The sequence below is a fragment of the Sarcophilus harrisii genome, chromosome 5, assembly GCF_902635505.1.
Source record: "Sarcophilus harrisii chromosome 5, mSarHar1.11, whole genome shotgun sequence".
NCBI lineage: Eukaryota > Metazoa > Chordata > Mammalia > Dasyuromorphia > Dasyuridae > Sarcophilus > Sarcophilus harrisii.
The window spans coordinates 71,882,662-71,904,950 of NC_045430.1; the positions used below are offsets into that span (position 1 = coordinate 71,882,662).

Consider the following 22,289-nt stretch of genomic DNA (forward strand, 5'->3'; position numbering starts at 1 on the left):
AAGACAACCACTTCTAATTGCTCTAATAGCGTCAAGCTATACCAAGATTTGGGCATACACTGAATACTCCCCCCACACTAAGGAATGATTGAATGAGCATAGGGAGTGCTTTATCTTTTTTCAAAAACTCTTCTCGTGGCTAATATGTATCTGCTGAACCGAGTAGTACAGGGCCAGAAATAAGAGCTTTTATTTTTTGTTGCCTAGCCTCAAGTCTCATTCAGCATTGTGGCCTACATTCAAGACCCAAGGAGGTCATAAACATTCTCTTTCAACAAATTGCTCATTCTCCTAGATATAATTTGAACCTAAAAAAAAAAAAATCAGAACTGAAATGTCATTATCTGGGGCAAAATAAAATCCATGTCAATCCATGTATTTCATAATGTGTTCAAATAATCATTTCCTCTACCAGAAAAAGCAGTAGCTCTTGTCAGTGGACATCATGGAAATAGAAGAACAAAGTCAAAGCTATGTTAAAATCTATGGAGAAAAAAATGGAACTATTAAAAATACCAGTTTAAAGAGATCTATCAATAATTGGGTAAAAACAATGTTCTTTCAAAACAAAAATAAAATCAAAGGCTGATTTATTTTAAGACTTAACTTTTGAAAACTAATGAGTATAAAAGCAGTTCAATTTCAAACAGTAACCTAAAACTATTTGAGAATACCTTGATCATCATCATCACAGCCATCTGCATCCATAGCATTTTCATCTTCATCTTCATCATCATAATTATAATTGGGATCATAGGTAAGATATTTAAGACAAATATTTATAATTGTTGAAACATGGGGATAAACTTCCTTAGGACATCTATAAATAAAATTTACCATGATTATATTAGAATTGTACCGTATTAGAAGTAAATATTCAACAGAACATTTTTTCCTAGTAAAATAGAATATGTATTATTTTTTCAAAACATGACTTAAATTTCCAAATCAATTTCCTTGTAGACAAGTATTAACAATGCCCAAATAGTAACTTGCTTGCTCTTTTTAAAAACAAATTGTATATTATTATGCTGAGCAAGATGTAATAACAATTACAAAGGATTTGGCTCTGAAGTTGATTACTGAATTACACTTTCTTTTATCATAACCCATCTCCATTTTTAAGCTCCCTATCAGATGATTTTAATCTAAATAATATATTACTGAATTTAATGTTAATATTAAAAAATGACAAAAACAAGATATCCAAAATACTTACCTTCTCACAAACGATTCAAAGGCTTGAATGCAATACTCTCTTAATTCATCGTCATCTACATTACAAAATTTTACTACCAAGGGAATTATCTTCTCGAGGTATTCACCTAACAAAGAAATTTTAATTTATTCATTAGCATATGAAAATAGACTTTAAAACATATAAAATCTTAACATCAAATTCCTTACCTATTCTATGACCTGCTTGCCTACTAATAGCAGCAATACATTGTATGTAGGTCCTTGTTGTTGACATGGAATCATTTTTTGACAGTTCTGATAATAGATGCTCAATGAGATCAACAAAAACTATATTTCCACAGCTCATAACCAGGTGGCCAAGAGCAATAATAGTTCTTTTTCTCACTGCAAGCCTGGGGCTGGTCAACTGGGGGAGCAGACAGGTCAAAATTGAAGGATGGAAATTAACAAGAAGTCCTCCTTGCCTTAAAACAAAATGAAAAGATAACAAATGAATTTATAACAATTAACAGTTTATGAATCAATCAATGAAAAATATTTGGAACTTCTTCAGTTTTACCCCAACCAAATCTTTAAAGTGCGTTACCAACTTATCATTATAAACACAAAGGAAAAAGAACCAGCTGTAGAGGAAGGAAATCACTCACTGTCTCATTCTCTTCCACTATTACATACAAATTGTACAACACACTAACTTTACAATTAAAAACATAAAAAGTAGTAAAGGCCTCTAACCTAATACCCTCTCTACCCCAAGAAGAATCTGACACTCCAAACCACCCATGTAGCCTCCATGATAGAATTTCATTACCTTCCAAATCTTGTACATTGTATTTCTTAACAATTCTAAGTAGGAAGTTTTTCCTTCTGATAGAGTAAAAGCTGCCTTTCTAAGTTTTGCCCTTATTTTTGTTCATGGGGTTGTGAAAAAGCTGTGAGTTTCAGAGTCAGACCTGATTTTCCTTCATAAGTCTATATGATATTGAGCATCAGTCAATTTTTGAACGTGCATGTCTCCATGTATAAAATGGGACTGACTGTAGATAACCGCTAAGGATCCTTCCAGTTTAAAACTAGGACACTTCCCCAAAGCCAAGTAGAACCAGTTTTCTTCACAACAACCTTTCCAATATTTGAAAGGAACACTCATTTGTCTTTCTACCCAAGTTCTAAGTTTCCTTCAACTATTCTGACATGCTTATTTCCTCTGATCTCAAGGTGCTGCCCTCAGCTCTCCCCTTCTCTTGGTAGTCTCATCTACTCCCATAAGCTTTGATCATCAGTAAAATGTTAAACGTATACATTATTGTTGAATTTCAAACTAGAGGAAAACTAGATTATAACAAAATCTCTGAGGCTAATTCCCTAATCTTTATTTCCTCTTCAATCTCTCCATGGGGGTCCTAATTGCCTAATTGCCTGGATAGCCCATAAGTACTTCCATTTCAATATATGTCCAAACACAGAACTTAGCAACTTTCCCTCTAATCTCACCTTTATCAACTAAGCTCAAAACCACAACATCATTATTGACTGTCCTTCTCCAAATAAGCTACAAAATATTAACTACTTTACATTCATTCTCTCCTTTCCATTCAAACTTCAAATATTTTAGCTCAAATTCTCATTCTCTCTTACCTGAACTACTGTAATTAAGTCTAGCTGAACTTGCTTCCACTTTAAGCTCCAGTCCAAATCAATTCTTAACAATGCTACTTATATACTATTTCAGATATTCTTAAGTCAATCTTCTATTCAAAAAGCCTTCAATTAGTCCCTTGCTATCTTTATTCTTGCATTCAGTGTCATCCTCTCCTTTATAAATCTGGCTTCAACCTACACTATCTAGTCATATGACTCTCCTTCATATACTCAAAAGATCAAGTCAAATTAAACTGTTTATTATCAAGATTTCTCTTGATCTCTCTCATATTTTTGCTTACTTCATTTACAATAACTGGAATGGACTCCTTTTCATTGTCACTTCTGGAATCTAGCAACTTCCCCATAAGAGCTTAATCAATATTTATTAAACAGAAAACCTTCCTTCATCTCCTTCTTTACCTTCATAAATAAAAGTGCTCATTCCTTCATTTTTTCATAGCACTCTGATCTCTTCTAACTATCTGTATTGTCTTTTGTCAGTTATTTTTATATTTGTCACATCTCTCAGACTATAAAAGCTTCTGGGGCACCATTTCTCATTTCATCTTTTGTATTCTCAGTGCCCTGAACACAATTAGCTCTCTATTTAATTGAACTGATCCTCATACGGTTGCCATTTTCCTGACCACTACTGTCACTCTTATCTTGTCAAGGTCCTTCTAAACTGCTGTATCCAGAAACTGGATAGAAACAGATGTATGGCTCAGCCATCACTTCACTAGTTCTGAGTATTAACTCCTACTTGTGTAACTTTAAAAAGTTTTAGTTTTGGATGCTGCAAACTTGAAGAGTTGACTAAAAATGCTTCACTATTCATACATGTTTCCTGCCATATTTTCTTGATTGCTTTTTTTTTTAAATTCAAATTTGAATTTTTTTTCCATCTTGTTAGATATAATGTCATAATTCATTCTCTCAAGACCATCATATAAGGCAACATCAGAAGAAAATGAGTTCAAATTGTATCTCTACTGATACTGATAACACCTATATGTTAGGCCAGTCACTTTCCTCATCTGTAAAGTGAAGAGGTTAAGACTAGCTGGGTTTGAATTCACTTCTAGTTTTAAAATTATGATCTTATTGTTCCTAACTTTGGGACATCTACATAGCTAACATTATCTGTATCTTTGTCCAAGTCACTAACTAAAGATAATGATGAAAAAATTGACCCAAGGACAAAGCCCTTTGGCAGTACTGGAGAAACCTTTTACCAGGGTGACATTTTCTTATTGATCAAGCTGATCTGCTTATCAGATTCCCTAGACACTTTTTCCTAAGAGCCTCTTCTTTTACCTTCAGACTTCTCTAAAGTGAGAGATGGCAGAGGCTTAGGGGAAAAAAGTTTATCAATGCAAAAGCAATCATCATCAAATGAAAACTCAATATAAGAAAACCACTTTGGTTAAATAAAGAGATTTATGATGCACTTAGAAGATTTAAATCCAAAGAACTACTATGAAGTTTTCTATAGTTTATTCCCATAATTCACAAAATTTTAAAGAATAATAAACAGTAAAAATATAGATTATAGTTAAAAGTATATGAAGGTATATAAACATGAGGAGCCATAATTACCTGCTCAACATATCAGCCATAATATCCAAGGCTTCTAATTGAACAGAGACATCTTCCTGCTTCGCTATAGCACTTGTAAGACGTCCTGTGATCTTTTTACAAACATTAGCTGCTAATGCAGAGCCTTGTAAAGATAAGAAAAAGTAGCCATATTAAAATGAAAATTCATGCATGCTAAATTCAATCCAGGTCTCAATTACTTAAGAGTTATTTACAATATTTTATTACAACCAATAAAAACATTATAACTCTTGGCTTGATCTTAAAAACTGAGTGAACCCATTCCAAGAAGGAAAAAATGATCAATTTGCAATTGCAGTAATACTTTTTATCAAAAAGACAAATGCCACTAACATATTCTGGGTAGGAGAAGCACAGTAAACACAGAAATTCATTTCCATATATCATAGAAGAGGAAGATTCAAAACCATCTTGTAGATTCGCAGTAACACTAGCCAATGACAGCAAACAGAATTATCTTCTACTGGACTCCTTAGCTCTCCCCAAAGTTCTTGAACTTTTATCAAACTGCTAAAGTAATAACTGGCCCTAACAAAGTGCCAAAAATTTTAAAGGCTTCCAGAGACTATCTGGAGAAGAACTCTGCCTCATCTCTGAACACTCTACATATATGATCTGGCTCCATTTATCTCACAGTATCCCACTTCTTGCGCTAAAAATGAATGACATCAACACTATCATTGCCTATGGAAATGACAACTCAATGGACTTCCTAATGTTCCCTTCATCATTCTTGTGATTTTTGGACAATCTAGCAGCTCCTCCCTTAGATGTGTCGTTTCTCCAGATTGGAATATAAACTCCTTACAAACAAATCCTGCCTAACTTTTGTATTCATATCCTCTACATCTGCCATGTAGTTAGCACATAATAAATGTCTTTTCATTCATTCCAACTTGCTCTTTAAAATAAAGCAACAGTGACCCACTGTCAACATAGTGTCACCTGACTTTTAAAAGATTTTTTTTAATTGGCTTAAATTTACTGTAAGAAAATTATTATCTACTTGAAGTGTCACTATAATTAACAAGTAGCTAATTTTTTTTCATAGACAAGCTGAAAGAAATAATTACCAATAAAAAACATTTGACTAGTCAAACTGGTTATTTTTTCATATAAAGTTTACGCAGAACTAGGAATCCAAAAAAGTTTTAAAGGGAGAAAAATTAGGAGGAAAACTATATCTAACATGAAGGAGACAAGGCTGGAAAAGTTATTTTTTAGCTACAAACAGAAATTTATCTCCTCAAAAATAACACCTTTAATTCAAATTTCTCAAAATCCAAACAGAGTCAATAAGCTGAGATACTAATCTTTACTATACTGATTTTTGCAAATAAGAGTATATTAAGATCACTAAGATAGGTTCTAAAATTTGTAATACATTTAAACTAATGTTATTCAAAAGACTAGAAATCGATTACCTTTTTAAATTATTTTTAGCAAAGGCTCTACTTTAATTAGTCATTTGTAAATTAATGATGGTTTTTCTCAGGTACACTTAAAATTTTAAAAATCTAACATTTCAGGTGAGTAAACTAGGTTATACAAAAACAGCTTAACATCCTACCACTAATAAATTATCAGTTCTAAACAAGGCAGAGAAGCCTTCCCTTAGACAATTAACATTGGTAATATAAAACTAAATAATATTCCTGTTTATTAAATTTTTCTTCCATTAATATTGAAGTCAGTTTGAGTTCAGTCTTACTAAAATTAAATCCTGGTTAAATGCACAAAAAAGATGACAAATTCTATAAAACAAATCTTATAAAACTAATATTTAAAGATTATATTCAGTAAGATTTATATCTGCAAAAGAAAAAAAAATCCTGATTGCTTTAAAAGTACATATTTACACATTTTATCTATTCAAAGAGATGGAGCATAATTAAGGATAAAAATAATTAGAAAGGAAAAAAAGACTATCTTCCTTACCACTGGAAGCAGGAGGAAGTTCTCCAATTACTGTTTTAAGGCCAATGCTTGATATATCTCGTAGTTGTTCTTTATCAGAGAGCATATTAGTACACAGAGTATCTACAATTGTCTCCACTTGGTATTCTTTCACTTTACTCACCAAAGGGCCAAGACTGTAATGTTGGAAGGGGAAGAAAAGGGTTTAAAAAAAAAAAAAAAAAAAAGACTAGTAAACAAAACTGAAAAAAAAAAATCTAGAAGTTTAAATTAAATATCGATATATTTATGACTTTTTCCTTCCTTAAATAGATCTTGCATATGGTAAGTAAAATACAGCAATATTATAAAATAAATCATTATTGATTAAAAAAAAAAAAAAGATGCAGGATGCCAAAAGAATAGAGTTGACATAGTCACAAAGAGCTGGGTTCAAGTCTAACACACTGGTTATGTGACAATGCGCACTCCAGATGAGTGCTCCAAGAGTAAGCTGCAAAAAAGTAATAATAGTAGAGAACTTCTTCACTTGGAAAGGTCCCATCCAGATGAAATTATGCACCTAGACCAAAATATGTAAACCGCCAATACATGCACATTTATATATGTATACAGATATGCAAAAACATGTCCACTTAATATACTTAAATGCATGCTGCACATAATCTTGGCAATATTGACTTTGAAACCATACATTTTTGGGGCCAAACATTTTAATGGACTGTTATATTTCATGCTATTTCCCATGTAATCACATATTTTGAATATTATGCTACCAGTACTAAGCCATTTTTAAAGCAAATTATCAATGCATGATGATTGAAAGATCTAATAAAAACCTATTTTCTAAGAGTCTACAGGTATAATTTTAACAATGGGATATGTTCCATCAAAGTTAATTTTGTGAAGCAAATTCTACTTTTCAAGTAGATTATTCAAAACATCTTCTCACAGGGGGGAAAAAAACTGATTTTGAAAAGTACTATGATGATTTTGCCATAACACAATAAACTTAACTTCCCAATACCATCACATAACGGTATTCTCACTAAATTTCTAATACACTTGGAAAATTTCTGTTTTCATTCCTATAGTCCCCAGAACTTTGGGTTTTACAAAAACTGATAAAACTGAATTCAATGAATATCTAACAAACTCAAACAGTGCTAGAGTCTACAGGGTATATAAAATAAGTATCAGACTTAGTCCTCTCGATTTCAAAGACAGCATGACATTACATGTGCATATAAAGCAAGAGAAAGACTGAATACTAAACTATTAATAGATAGTGTATGATTATCATAATGTTTTTAAAAGAAGAAAATTTCCAAGACCTGACTAGTTAGAAAAGTCAATTTTGATGTTATCAGACCCAAAGATAACACTTAGATTTCAGGTTAAGTAAAATCTCTCAGAATATCCTTATGGATAGTTATATATTAGATCAATAACTTCTTATACTTTTCCCATTTGTGACCCTTTTTCCCCAGAGAAATTTTTACTTGATTCCAGGTAAATAAGTATATAAACAGGTATACAAAGCAAATATTTACTAATAAATCATAATCTCATGATCTCCCACATTCAGTTATAAGACCCCATATAAGATCGCAAATCAATTTACAAAGGTAGGAGGCTAAATGAGAATAGAATTAAAATATCATTGACATCCAATCATGGTCATCTAATACTCAACATTAAGGCATGCCTGTCAATTTTGCAGAAGACATAAATCTAAAAAGAATAGCTACTATGCTGCATATCAGACAAGACCTTAAAATACTAAAGAAACAAAGAATGAACCTAAAGATGAAGGTTTATAGGAATAAATGTGAGCCTATCAATAAATACAGAAATAAATAAATACAGGTCATTAAAAAAAAAAAAAAAGGATATAGCAGTCTCAGTAGCCAATTCAGAGAGTTAATATTGCAAATATTGGCAGTCAAAAAATAAGTTATTTAAATATGAGTAGGAAAACCTATGATTAAGTACACAATGAAAGGTCACTTTACTGGCTGTGTTTATTGGCTATGTTTTCACAGGAATTCCTTCCAGAGACTAGAGAGTTTCTAGGGTCTGGCTCAAGTCAAATTCTTTTTTAGTCTACAATGAAATCCTAAAAATCTAAGTGAATCTATAATTTAGCACAGATACTGAAACTTTCAAGAAACTTCAATATAATGATCACCCATATTATTTATAACAAAATGAATGCTTGTCAGTAATCTTATTAAAGATTAGATTCTATAAAACATTAGTCTTAAATCTAAAAGACAGGTTATTGACCACATAACATCAATAACCAAAGCTGTAAAGACAAAAAAGCAAATTTAATTGTTCAAAATTTACATAAACAGAAAAAATAGTATTTTATCCAAAACCTTTGATTTAAAAATTAAGAATTTAAGATGATACTACTTAAAAAGTGTCATTTTTTTCTTGAAAAGTTAAAAGCACTTTAGAAGCAGTATAGAAAGTTATTAACTGAAATGCATGCTAAAATCAATAAAAATGTACTAAGTCAGATTTAACTTATTCTATTACATGTGTGATACAATGGGAAGAGAATGGACTAGTGTGTAAGCTATTCAGTATCTGGGGAAAATATAACATCATCACCTTATATTAGACACATAAAAATTATTCTATTCATTTTATAAGACTCCTTTTTGTTTTTATTTTTTTAGTTAATATTTTCTTTTTCCTACAAATTAAGACAATTCTGGGGTACCATTTCACACCTCAGATTGGATAAAATGACAGGAAAAGATATAATAAATATTGGAGGGGATGTGGGAAAACTGGGGCACGAATGCATTGTTGGTGGAGTTGTGAATTGATCCAATCATTCTGGAGAGTAATTTGGAACTGTACCCAAATTCTACAACTGTGCATACCCTTTCGTCTGTATCCCAAAGAGATCATTAAAAAGGGAAAAGTACCCATGTATGCAAAAATGTTTGTAGCAGCCTTTATTGTAGTAGCAAGGAACTGGAAATTGAGTGTATACCCATCAGTTGGAGAATGGCTGAATAAGTTATGGTATATGAATGTTATGGAATATTATTATTCTGTAAGAAACGATCAGCAGGATGATTTCAGAGAGGCCTGGAGAGACTTATGTGAACTGATGCCAAGTGTAGTAAGTAGAACCAAGATCAAGTTTATGTGATAATTAACTGTGATGGACATGGCTCTTTTCAACAATGAGTTAATTAAGGCCAATTCCAATAGACTTGTGATGGAGAGACATCTGTACCCAGAGAGAGGACTGTGGGAACTGAGTGTGGATCACAACATTGTATTTTCACTTTTGTTGTTGTTGGTATTGGCTTGCCTTTTATTTTTTTTTCCCTTTTTGATCTGATTTTTCTTATGCAACATGACAAATATGGAAATATGTATAAAAGAATTACACATGTTTAACCTATATTGGATTACTTGCTGTCTAAGGGAAGGGATAGAAGAGGAGGGAGGGAGGAAAATTTGGAATACATGGGTTTTAGGATGAGTGTTGGAAACCATCTTTGCATGTATTTTGAAAAATAAAAAGCTATTATAAATTTTTTTTCTTTTTTCCCCCCAATTACATGTAAAAATAATTTTTAACATTCACTTTATAAAAATTCTGAGTTTCAAATTCTCTCTCTCTCTCCCCCCATCCCCCCTCCACTGAAAAGGCAGGTAGTTTGGTATAGAAAGCCTTGCAGCCTAAGACGTCCTTTCAAAAAAAAAAGTATCATTTTTACACACACACACACACAACTTAAATTCTATGCTCCGGATGTACTAAGTTACAGAAACCGGTATGATCTATTTCAAAAATTTAATTCCCCTATAATTTACTTGAAACTAGACCTAAAGAATAAGGGTTTCTGTAAAAGATGTCAATGTCTTCATAACTCCAGAAAAGCAGGGATGAAAATAATTTTTATACTAAGTGTCCATATAACCTTGTGAAGTTCAATCATCTAGATCCCAATAAGCTAGTGGGGTGGTGAAGAAGCAGGCCCACTCCCCTACCCCCAAGAGCACCTGAGGTACCCAGCTTTATTGGGCTAATAAAGTCACTGTCCTACTGTCTGTGCCACCTCCTTCCCTTGCCCAAGCTCCAAGAGACTAGGGGATAAAAGGGAGGGGGTCTTCCTGTGGTGCACTGGATAGAGAGGAAGTAGATGGGATCCAAATAGTTAGTAAAATTGTAACAGTGTTAATAAGGACTATTTTAATGTATCTTCTTTTGCCCTAATTGATTTGATTAGAACTGTATACAAAAAATAAAGTTAAGGAAATGACTAAAACTTTAGAAAAATTAAGAGGTAACAGATCTCTGGCAAATACTGAAAGGAAATACACATTATTCAGAAATTAAGAATTTGTTTACTTATTTTGGAGTTAAGGAAGTAGGCCTGTAGGCTAGAGATGCTTCTGTTTCATCATTAAAAAGATTACAAAAATTCTAAGTGAGTTATAAAAATGTTCATAATGAATCCACATGTTTAAGAAAGATATTTATATCATGCTAAAATGATTTCTAAAAACCAAGCAATAAAATATGGATAGAAATTATTTTCAGTAGCTACAGCAAAACTTAAACTTTAGTAAGTTTAAACAGCCAAGTCTAACTTAAAAGATCAAGATATGCCCCTAGGAAAGAAGTATATTTGTCTACAAATAAATAAAATGAAAATCTTAATGTAAAAGATGAATTGTGTAGTAAGCCAATCAAGATAAAAACATGATAAATGGCAGCTAATACTACATTTGTCTAGAGCAAAAAACAAACATGCAATGCTAAGAATGAATTTTCAAACATTATATTAGACAGCCTAGGATTAGTCTGAGATTCTATCAAGTACTATCCAGCAGGTTGAAAAGAAAGAAAACTTTTGCATAGCAAAGCATGCTCTCTCTCCACTTCACTCCTATCTCCCACAGAATATAAAAAAAGAATGTTTGGAAATATGCCAGTCTCAGAAATCAGAAAAAGGAGGGTTTTTTTTAAAATTAGGCAAAACAGTTGAGAAGTCTTCAAAAATTAATAAAACAGAAATTGATAATGGTAACCCTAAAATTGGATTCATTAGACTTCCATGTGAAAAAATTAGTTCAAATCCATATTACATCATCCTATGCTTAGCACTCTCCAGAAAATATTTTGGTATGTGTTTTACGAAAAAATTCCAATGGTTTCAAGTTTTTTGCCTGCCTCCCAAATTGAACCACCTCAGATAAATTAGTTTGCAGTATTTCAAAAACAAAAATTTCAGGGAGTAATATAGTCATTGGAATAAACTGTACTTTAAATTTATTATACAACTAATATGTAGTCTATTCTTCTTCCAAAAAAAAAAAAAAATTCCCCATATTTTCAATATCCTCAAAAATTGCACCCAAAAATAAATAAATAAGAGGTGATTTGCCTGAGGTTACACTAAAATTTAGATCTAACCTCCAGCATATTGACTTTTTCAAGTAGTATGCCCCTTTTAGCTATTTCTATTGAGTTTCCTCCCTACTCTCCATTCAAAGAAGAACCAAGTTACCATATACAATAAATCAAAATTAAAAATTATTACTTACTTGTCAGGTATGTTTAGTAGGAAATTTAATTAGCAAATAAAATACTAGAATAGTATTTTTCTTTAATATAAATTGTCATTAAATACAAAGTACTTGTTTATGGATGAAAGGGGAGAGAAAGTAAATAAACTTACCATTTGACAGCTAAGTTTTGTACCTCTCCATTTTTATCTTCCAGCAATTTTAAAATCATTTTCACTACTTTTCTTTCACTATCATCATCCAACTTAATGGAATCTTTCTGTAGTTCTGTCATCAAATCATTTGTTGCCATAAACCTATCAAAAAATAAATCAAACTGTAATAATATGTATATAACAAATACAATAATTTAATCTAGCAAAAGTCTGCAATTTCTATTTTGTTCAAAAAGATAGTTTTTAACCAAGCCCATTGTCATTTTTGAATAGATCACTAAAATCTCATATTTTTCACATCCATGTACTTCTCTTATTAAGACAATCTATTAATTAAGCAAAATGAATCTTGCCCTTCAAGTCACTGCCAAAACCTATATAAGCTTCTATTTAATTACATGTTTTGTGGTCTACAGCCTCAAAAACACACAAAAATCTTAAACATAAAATAAAAATATATCATTTGCTAAATATCACCTTTCATATAACTTTACAAAGACATAACAGTATTACTATTAATGATGGGTGAGCTTGTTGTAATATCAAAATTTTTCAAAACATAGCAACACTGCTACTCAATTATTTTACAATTAGAGAAAAATATTTTGTCATTCTAAAAAGCAAAAAATAAACAAAAAAATGGAAAAACTCTTCCATAAAAAATGTTACAAATGATAAAATTATATTGGTTTATCAAAAAAACAAGTCCTTATTCACACTCAAGGCAAAGCATATTATTTTCAAGTTCAAATGATTATTTCAAATTATGATAATAAGCCTATTTTAGCCATTCTTGTTTACATCAAGAAAGATCAAATATATTAGTGACATTTGTCCATGGTATGTTCTTTATTCACATTTAGAAACAGCTAGGTCTTTTAAAATAAAATGTAAATTGCTACCATTAAGTGATAAATGAACAGGGTTTTCCTTTGGAGGGCAGATTTTTAAACAATGGAAATCTATCAAAATTATTATTTTGCAAATAATTCCTAACAAAAATGTAGCTTTATATTGTTCTGGATCAAATCATAAAATCTGAGGATCTTAATTTTAAGTATATTTTTTAAAAAGTCCACTAAATATTCTATTTTCAGGAGCAAATTTGAGCTAAGTTGAAATAAACTTATTTTAACTTCAAGAAAATTGCCAATTGCTTATTTTAACTCAAATGTCCTTTTGACATAAGATCTGTAAATGTTAAAATAATTTCACTGCTCTCTGATGTGCCTCCATCACACAATTTTTTGCCAAAAGCCTTCCTCTTAAAAAATAAAGGTGATTTACTTCAAAAGGCTGGGGGGGAAAAAACTACCTGCTTTCTCATATTTCTCCTAAGTATGACTTATGAAGCATGAAGGGGGGGTCTACATTTTTTAACTAATGCTTGCAAATCTACATTTTTGCCCTGCCATCAATTGAGCCATTAGTAAACATACAAGTTTCCTATTTTCTTCTGATTTAGTACTGAAAAATAATGATTTTCCTAACACTGTATTTCAACATGTTGTACATGTATAATCAAATAAGTATTTTCCCCCAAAGATTTTAGTTTCTCAACTGAACACAAGTTTATACACATGAGTCCCACATATCATCTCCAAATAGAATGCTATTTTGCATGTCTTCAAGCATCATTTCTATAAGATCAATAGTTAGGCCAAAGTTTCTCCTATTAAATGAAGCTTTTGGTACTAAGCAATTTTTAAAATTAAGTCCATATAAGGAAAAACAATGTTTTTGGTACTGACAGGATTTCTGAAAAAAATTTAGGTGTGAAGGCACTTAATTTTCTCTGGATAAATTCTCATGGTAAATATTCTGGACAAATATGTCAAATATGTCATTTCAAAATAAGGGTTTTTCTGGCAGTAAAGCATTCACATATACAGTGATCTTTCCTCTATCAATAGCAGTACTTGTGAAACCCAATCATACAAAGAGTGGTTGGTATTTTCTAGATTAAGACTTATTTTCTGATTCTGTTACTTGCATCAACTGTTCAAGTGGATTTCTTCTTCAAATTGGTTTTACATTCATTCATCCAATTCAAACACATAATTTGATTTATAAGAAATTTAAAACAATAAATTTATAACTTGAGGTTTTCAAAAGTATCTATAACCACTAAATTTTAATTTTTTTGAAGTATTTGGGCTTTTTCTTTAATCAGCTTGCTATATTTGCCAACATCAACATATTTTGATTGTATGATTTAAGGGAGTTCAATTTATCTGTTCAGAGGGAAGGAATGGCTGAAGTTTAGCACGAGAGTTAGCAGGTGTGTGAATAGAGAGGAGACAAATTCAAGAAATGTGGCAAATAAACCACAAGATTTGATAATACGTTGGCTTTGCATTCGAAGAATAAGGAGCAAAGGTATAATAGTAAGGTTATTAAGAATAGGTAACTGGGAGGATGGTACTACTCAACAAAGCCAGAAACAGTAACATACACTTGGTTACTAATAAATTTCGATGCGTTCAATATTTAGCTTAAAAAAAAAAAAAAAAAAAAAAGCTGAATTATAAAGTCAAAACATAATATAGCAACATAAGAAAAGATCAAGCTGCTGGCTCTTAAAAGGACTCTATGTGTAGATCACATGACCCACAGGTCACTGCTATATAGTTATTAAGAATGTCCTTGAATATCGATCAATTGGGAAATGGAGGAACAAGTTGTGCTATATAAACTGTGATGAAATATTATTATACCATGTAAGAAATGACAAGCAGGATGGTTTCAGAAAAACCTGAAAAGACTGATATGAACTCATAGAAAGTGAAGTGAGCAGAACCAGAACATTGTACATAATAATAAAATCATAAAATTATCAACTATGAATGACTTATCTATTTTCAGCAATACAGTAAGACAATTCTAAATTTTCCATTCTTAATGAAAAATGCTCCCCACCCTCCAGAGAAAGGAAACATTGCAGATTGAAGCATACTTTAAAATCAGTTTATTTTTATTTTTTTTGTGTGTGTTTTCTCTCAACTTGACTAATATGGGAATATCCTTTGCATGATTACATATGTAAACATGCTTGCCTTCTCAAGGAGGGAAGATAATTTACAACTCAAAATTTAAAAAATGTTTAAAAAATGTTTTTACATGTAACTTAAATTTTTTTTAAAGTCCTCATAGTCAGAAGGCTCAGGAACACTCTTTTCCAATGACAAACCAATGACGGAACTATTTTTTTAAGAAAGTTACACCACCAGTACAAAAGCTACCCTAGAGGCAGATTGAAATGCCAGTTGAACAAAGGTACTCTTGAAACAGGGATATAGATATGAATGATCAATTATGTTTTTTCTATTACTCTGTGCTCCTTCCCCCGAATAACTTATTCACAAACCTTAAAGTCCTCATTTTTTTCCCTCAAAAAAAAATTTCAGTTCCAGCTACAATCAAAAATATACACTAGTCTTTTTCAATCTCTTTATCTTCTAACATTTATCCCATTACCTTAGGATACCCTCTTCTTCCCTCCACTTAATCTGTGAGGTGAAATACAATCCTAATTATGGTTATAAGCCTAAGAACAGTAGTGCTAGTGATAGGAAGGAAAAAGAAAGTCATAAATCACCACAAATCTCATATCAAATCAAACAAAAAGCATCTAAGATCTTAATAAGAAAAGTATACTCTGCAAAACACTTAGGAAACTACTTTTAAAGTCCCTGCCCTCAAAGAGGTTATAGTTTAACAAAGGAGAAAAAATACAAATATGCTAGATAATACAAAGAAGACAACTTTTGATAAGAGCAGGCACTATCAGCTAAATAACAATGGGATTACTGCAAGAGGTAGTGCTCAAGAACAGAGGCTTAAGAGCAAGAGATTCTGAAAGTTACAGGTAAAAACAGGCAAGCACACTAAGTCCAGGAGAGAATTAATACAAAGATAAGGAGCCATAAATGAAGCATCATGCCTAAGAAAGGAAGCAGGAAAGTGTGGTTAGAGCTAATTTAGAGGGAACTAATTGTTTAAATGTTTGAAAAAATAGGAAGGTATTTCCTTTCTAATTACTACTGTACCTTCCCTCAAGTATCAATATTCAAGGTAAAATATTTCTGAATTGTTTTTCTATCCTGTACAAACAATATTGCCTAAATACTGTTTTCCCATTTTCTGTTGCATGTCTATTCATTCTTATTTCAGTTACCTAATGGATTCAATCCATTGCAATTCTACTACAGAATAATATGACCCTTTTAAAAAAATGTTTAATTTTATTTGTTAACTTTACTTTTACTTACTTAAAAAGAGGCAGGTGGAAGAGAGATTGTAAATTATCCAATAGAACCAATTTGTAGATGTACTTTTGGTACAATATAAGTTGTCCCAAAAATTTTTGAGTTAAATTAAAACTACACTAAGATTTTTGGAGACATTTTATAAGTGAGGAATTGACTACAAAGAATGCTCTCATGAATACTTTTTCCCTTCTTGCTGTTCATGAAAGGATCTCTCCAGGAGCCTAAATCATCTTTTAATCAGACAGCAATGCTATTATTACCTACCTCTCTGGCCTTTGCATAGACTATTGCCCAAGTTTGGATTTCTCCTTGGCCTCTCTTGGAACCTCAAGCATATCTTCAACACTTAGACCAAGTGCTGAATCAGTCAAAAAGCTCTTCATGATTCCCAATATTGTTAACTCCCATTTGCCTTTCCAATCCCTTTATACACCTTGATCCCAAATACTGTTCTCATTTCTGAATTTGTATTTCCAGCACCAGTACTGGCAATATAATATACACTTAATATAACAGTTGACTTATTACCTTACAATATTCTTACAAAGAAATTAAGGACTGTTCATACTGTTTTAGTAATAGTAAGTTAGCAGTTATTGCTTTAAGGTTTGCAAAGCACAGTCATTACCTCATTTGATATTTGCTAGTCAAATACAGATGTATCACCAATTATATAATAAATGTAACATGTATTATGCCAAGAAATTTCCTAAAATCATCATTTCTATTTTTCATCTTTGTCCCTTCCTAGTTACTTTTTATTTTATTTAAGTCTTTATTAAACAAAGACTTTCCATTTAGTTATATCAAAAGCCCTCAAAGCAATACTGGCTTTCTCCTCAGCAAAAATCTTCAAGCAAAAAGCTGGATGACTACTTGCTGGTTATGTTAAGTAGGATTCCCCCCCCTTACCCCCCCCCCCAGATACCCATTGAAATAAATAACATTTGAGGTTTATTCCAAATTGATTTAACTACTGCACAAACAACAGCTAACAACACCATTCAGGCTGGACTATAGCTATTTCTTTTTTCTTTCTTTTGTTGAGGAAATCAGGGTTAAGTGACTTGCCCAGAACCACAGCTAAGTGTCTGAGGCTAGATTTGAACTTGGGTTCTCCTGACTTCAGGGCTGGTGCTCTATCAACTGCACCACCTAGTTGCCCCTATATCTATTTCTTAAAAACATACTAAAACAATCCTCAGGACTTAAGATAGTCCAGGGACTTAAGGCTCAAACTACTGAGGGCACCTTCCTACTGTTCTATGGACAAAAAGCAGACCATAAAGAATTGGGAGTGCCTTCCTCAAGCTACTTACATTCAGGATTCTGATGGTAGTAGCCAACCAACAGAGACTAGAAAACTAAGCCCAACTGAATCAATATTGTATACTCTCTAAAAAATCCTTTTCATGCAAAACTAAGTAAAATTCCTAGTTAACTGGTCAGCCATCTACCAAATGTCAGCTTCATTGCAACCAGTGGTCAAGCCTCAATCAACTACAACTATTGAATTGGAATTGGAGCAACAAGTGTTGGTTGTAATTGAGTAAACCACATAGAGCCCACTTGTGACTCAATTCAGGAGCTAGCTCAGTTCCTTTCTATTCAATTAAGGGTCTAAGTCCAATTTCTGCCCTGTGAGAAAACTTTATTCAATTATGGTAATTGGGAGAAAACATATTGTTTGTCCTAGCCTTGTGTGTTTAGGAAACCCAACCACCTCTACTGCTTAGAGATCCTAAACCAAGGACCTATACTGACTACAGAAACTCAGATTGTTGCAAGTTTTCTCACTATTAGTGATCTCAAGGGAACACATATGTTTTATACTAGCCCCCACACTGATTAATCATTATTGATTCATGTGCTTTTGATTATTTACAGATAATTGGAGGAAATGAGACCTGTTTTTCTGATTGCAGGAACCTTGTGCCTGCTCATACTTCCCCTGCTGACTTGGAAGGTCCCTAATCTTTCATCCACATTATCCAAGGTTATATTATTTCTTTTTAATTAACTTACTTGATTATTTATGATGTATAAGTCTATCTTCTCCTATATATAGATGCAGCCCAATTTGAAGTGGTTTGGTCCCGATTTAGTAGGCAATTGCTTAATAATATACCTATATGCTCAAAAGCTCAGTTTCCCCAGTCTATCACTTGTCACACTACAACTAGGTATATCTCACTGAATGCTTCTCCTTTCCATTAATGTTACTCAATCCAACTCTGACCAATTCAATCAGTCCTTCTCCAGTATGTGTTATACAGAATATAAATGAAATATTATTTATTTAGATTTTAAACCTCATTAAACTGACTCATAGCATAGAAATCTCCATAGCTTGTTAAGGCTAAACAAATAGATTTCAATCTCTGGTGGAGCTTATAGCAAGATAGAAAAGGTTTTTTAAAAGTACAGGTCGCGCAAATAACTGCTCTATCGGTCTTCCAAGAAATAGTCCAGTAAAATGTGGACAGTCTCATCCATCATAAAACTGGCCAGTAAAAGACGAAATTTTTTATGGCAAAAAGCAGAAGGGTCTTGAAGTCACAAGTCTCTAGCATAAAATTTGGTTTGATTTTAACAAATTTATTTATACTAAAGCATTAGCTTTATCTGAAAAATTTGTATTTTGAATTTTTAAGTCTTTTGTTACCAATCTTGGAATGAAGGAGCTGTAATTGCTTTGAAAGGAAAGGGAACATCAAGAGCAAGTAAGAGTTTGTTGCTATTAGCTTAGAGGAGTTGTACAGTAGGATTTCCTTTGTCAATGAAATTATTCATTACCTTAGACTAACTCCTAACTGTTATGATATGAATAGTTAACATCTAATCCAATCCTCTCATTTTATAGATAACTAAATCAAGGCCTAGAATGGTTAAGTGACTTCTTCAAGAATCATTTTAGGGTGACTACAAGTAGCTAGGTCAAAAGTACTACAGTCAATTTCCTCTTATCCACATTACCTTCCCCTCCCCAACCCAGCCTTACTGGAGATGATTGGGCAGGATACCACCTAAACACAAGGTCTCTAAACTGTCCATTCTCCCATTCACTCAACCCTAACTTCCATCTTCCTACTCCCACAACACCCTAGGAATCTTGTGAATTCAAAAGCTATTCACATCCTCCTGACCAACAAGAGAATCCAGAAATCTAGGAAGTCCTCTTGCTTTGGAGCCTTTTAGCACCCTTGAAAAAGTCATGAATTGCAGGTAGAAAAAAGGAAACCTCTAAAATAGGCTATTTAAGGACACAGGACAGGGAAAAGAGATTTTTTAAAAAGGTGGGGGAAGAGTATAGCATGATGAAAAATATTTTTGGAAGACCGGAGTAGCTTTCTGCCACCAAACCCCAAAGGTATTCTTCAAACAAGAGGCTATACCAGAAAAAAGCAGAAAAATTGGAATAATTTTTGAGTCCAATGTCTGGACTCCAAAGGTATTCACAAATGATAAAAAGCATTTTTATGGGAATAATTTAAGACAAAGACAAGTAAGATAGAAGCAAATGGGAAAAGCATTTTAACCTCTCAAAGAAAATCCAAACTATTAGAAAGTCAGAGAAAGGATAATGACTAAATTATACATGCTATCAAAGAAAACTCTTAAAATTTAAGCTGATTACAAATCCACTGATCAAAAAAGGGAGAAAAATTAATTATGAAACTAAAAATTACCTTTTAGATTAACTACTTACATTTATGCCAAATTACCACAATTTGGTAACAAACTGGGAAATAAAAGATATTCAGGATGAATTTAAATATTATTTTGACGTTATCAAGACTTACATGCTAGGTCTTTGTTGTTTATTTAACACATGACTGTATGCTTAAGAATGGTTATTTGTGCACAAATTTAAAATATAGTGTGTCTAAATTTAAAATATAGACAGAAACCTGGAACTGAACTGAAGTAGATTCAAATGGCCTGACACAATCCTTTACCCCACTGTGAACTATCCTGCACAATGCTCCTAAATTAATCTTTCTAAAATAGGTTTCATCATGCCACTATTATGTTTAAAAACAAAAACAAACAAACAAACAAAAAATATCCAGTGGTTCCCTACTAATTAAAGAATAAAGTCTAACTCTACTGCCTAGAATTTAAAGGACTATATGTATGACTATATAACTTTTCTTTTTTTCTTTTCTTTTTTTCCTACTATTTTTCCCCATCAGGTATTACATTAGGTCCTGTTGGTTGTTTTTTGTTGTTGTTGCTTTTTTTTTTTTTTTGGGGGGGGGGGAGGGTTAATGTTTTGAACTCTTTCAATATAACTGGCTTCCTTTGTAGGGTTCATTACCATAAAAAAAAGTTAAGAATAGCTACTCTTACAAATATCTAACATATAATTACAATGGACTAAGAATCATACAAGCTAAGCTGAGATCCACTGTTGGACAAATAGATCACTTTCTCCATATTTCAGTTTCCCTCTCCGTAGAATGTCTACGAGATAGAAAGTTCTATACTTATGTCAGTCATTTCCTTTTATTATTCCCTGAAAGTTCTATTTCCCAATCCTCAATTTATTTACTTATGTATTTCTTCCACCTGGAATTCTTTCCTCCTTTACAAATTTACCAATCTATCTTCTGGTCTGAGTTAAGTCTCACTTGTCTTCCCTGACATCCTTAGGCCAAAACGATCTCCTTAATCAACTTATAGAGAACTCTTTTTTTACCAACTCATTTGGCACTTACTTTCTATTACCTCGTTATTTAATTTTTTAGATATGCTTTATTTCCCAAAACTAGATTACATGCATCTTTGATTTAAAAAAAAGAAGGTCATTGAGGGCAGAATCTTTATTTTTTTGTTTCACTCATACCAAGCATGCAGTGATAGATAAACACATAATAAACTGATTTTTCTCTAAAAAAGTCTATACCTAGATGTTATTGCTGAATATGCCCCTCAGCACCTAGGACAGAGTCTTCCATACAGCAGGAAAATGTTGGGGAATAATTTGAAATTTAATTCCTTTTTTTAAAATGAGAAGTCAACAAAGTTAAAATGCTGCCAGTAACTAACTAGGAAGGGAAAGAGGGTGGGGAGTTGTGTGGCTAAAAACCAATCTTGTTTAAAATACTATGAAATTTATTCAAGTCCAGAATTTTTTCACTAAATCAAAATTTCAGTGTGGCTAAACACTAGGCACAACTTTCTCATTTGCCACAAGAAAAAAAATCCTTTATCCATGTGTAGATTATCCATAATGTAGCTTTTTCAAAATAAATTTTAACCTTACTAAAAAAAATTACACAGACTTTGTGAACACTGTCACTATCTCTGTTTAATGTTATTCTTGTAAGGAATATCAGTCTAGCAGCAGAATCCAAAGATGCTATAAAAGACGACAATGTCTTCCAGTGATGCTCTGTAGGTATTTATTTAGCACTTATGCATCCAACATTATGAGGCCAGCATGGGATAATTAGAGAAATATGAGAGGAAAAAAATAAAAATCAAGAGTGCTTGTCTTATATTTCCTTTCGGATTATAAATTTCATTAAGGTAGGAGTTTTTTTCCATCTTGTTATTTCCAGTGCATTAAAAACAGCAGTTACTTCAATATTTGTTAAACTGAAGAACTATATGGTGATGTCAAAGAAGTAAATTGGACAACTTTTCAACTCTTTCTTAAATTAATTTGTGAAAAAGCATACTAAAATCACACTTCTAAGAATAAAATTCTTAGAGTACTTCATAGTCATATGCCACCACCAAGTATAAATGACTGCTGCAGGACTCACTCCAGTCAGTGCTCTTTGATGCAGGTAGTTCATTTACTGTGGATCATAAATGCAGTACAAAAGTTTTAAAGTTAGTTAAATTTTTTAGTCGAAAATGTAAACAAAGGAGATAGGGGAAGACAAAGTCCAGTGTTGCCATA

At 32.2% G+C, this 22,289-nt stretch overlaps 1 protein-coding gene across 1 annotated transcript in view; it reads right to left on the reverse strand.

Moving 5' to 3' along the window:
- CAND1 (cullin associated and neddylation dissociated 1) overlaps window positions 1-22,289 on the reverse strand; it is a 47,742-nt gene that overhangs the window by 21,445 nt on the left and 4,008 nt on the right. The window contains exons 2-7 of the mRNA XM_031940833.1: window positions 12,102-12,245; window positions 6,403-6,557; window positions 4,444-4,567; window positions 1,408-1,664; window positions 1,220-1,325; window positions 675-820 (exon numbers count right to left, since the gene is read on the reverse strand). Of these exons, the coding sequence (XP_031796693.1) occupies window positions 675-820; window positions 1,220-1,325; window positions 1,408-1,664; window positions 4,444-4,567; window positions 6,403-6,557; window positions 12,102-12,245 (932 nt within the window). The remainder of the gene's footprint in view (window positions 1-674; window positions 821-1,219; window positions 1,326-1,407; window positions 1,665-4,443; window positions 4,568-6,402; window positions 6,558-12,101; window positions 12,246-22,289) is intronic.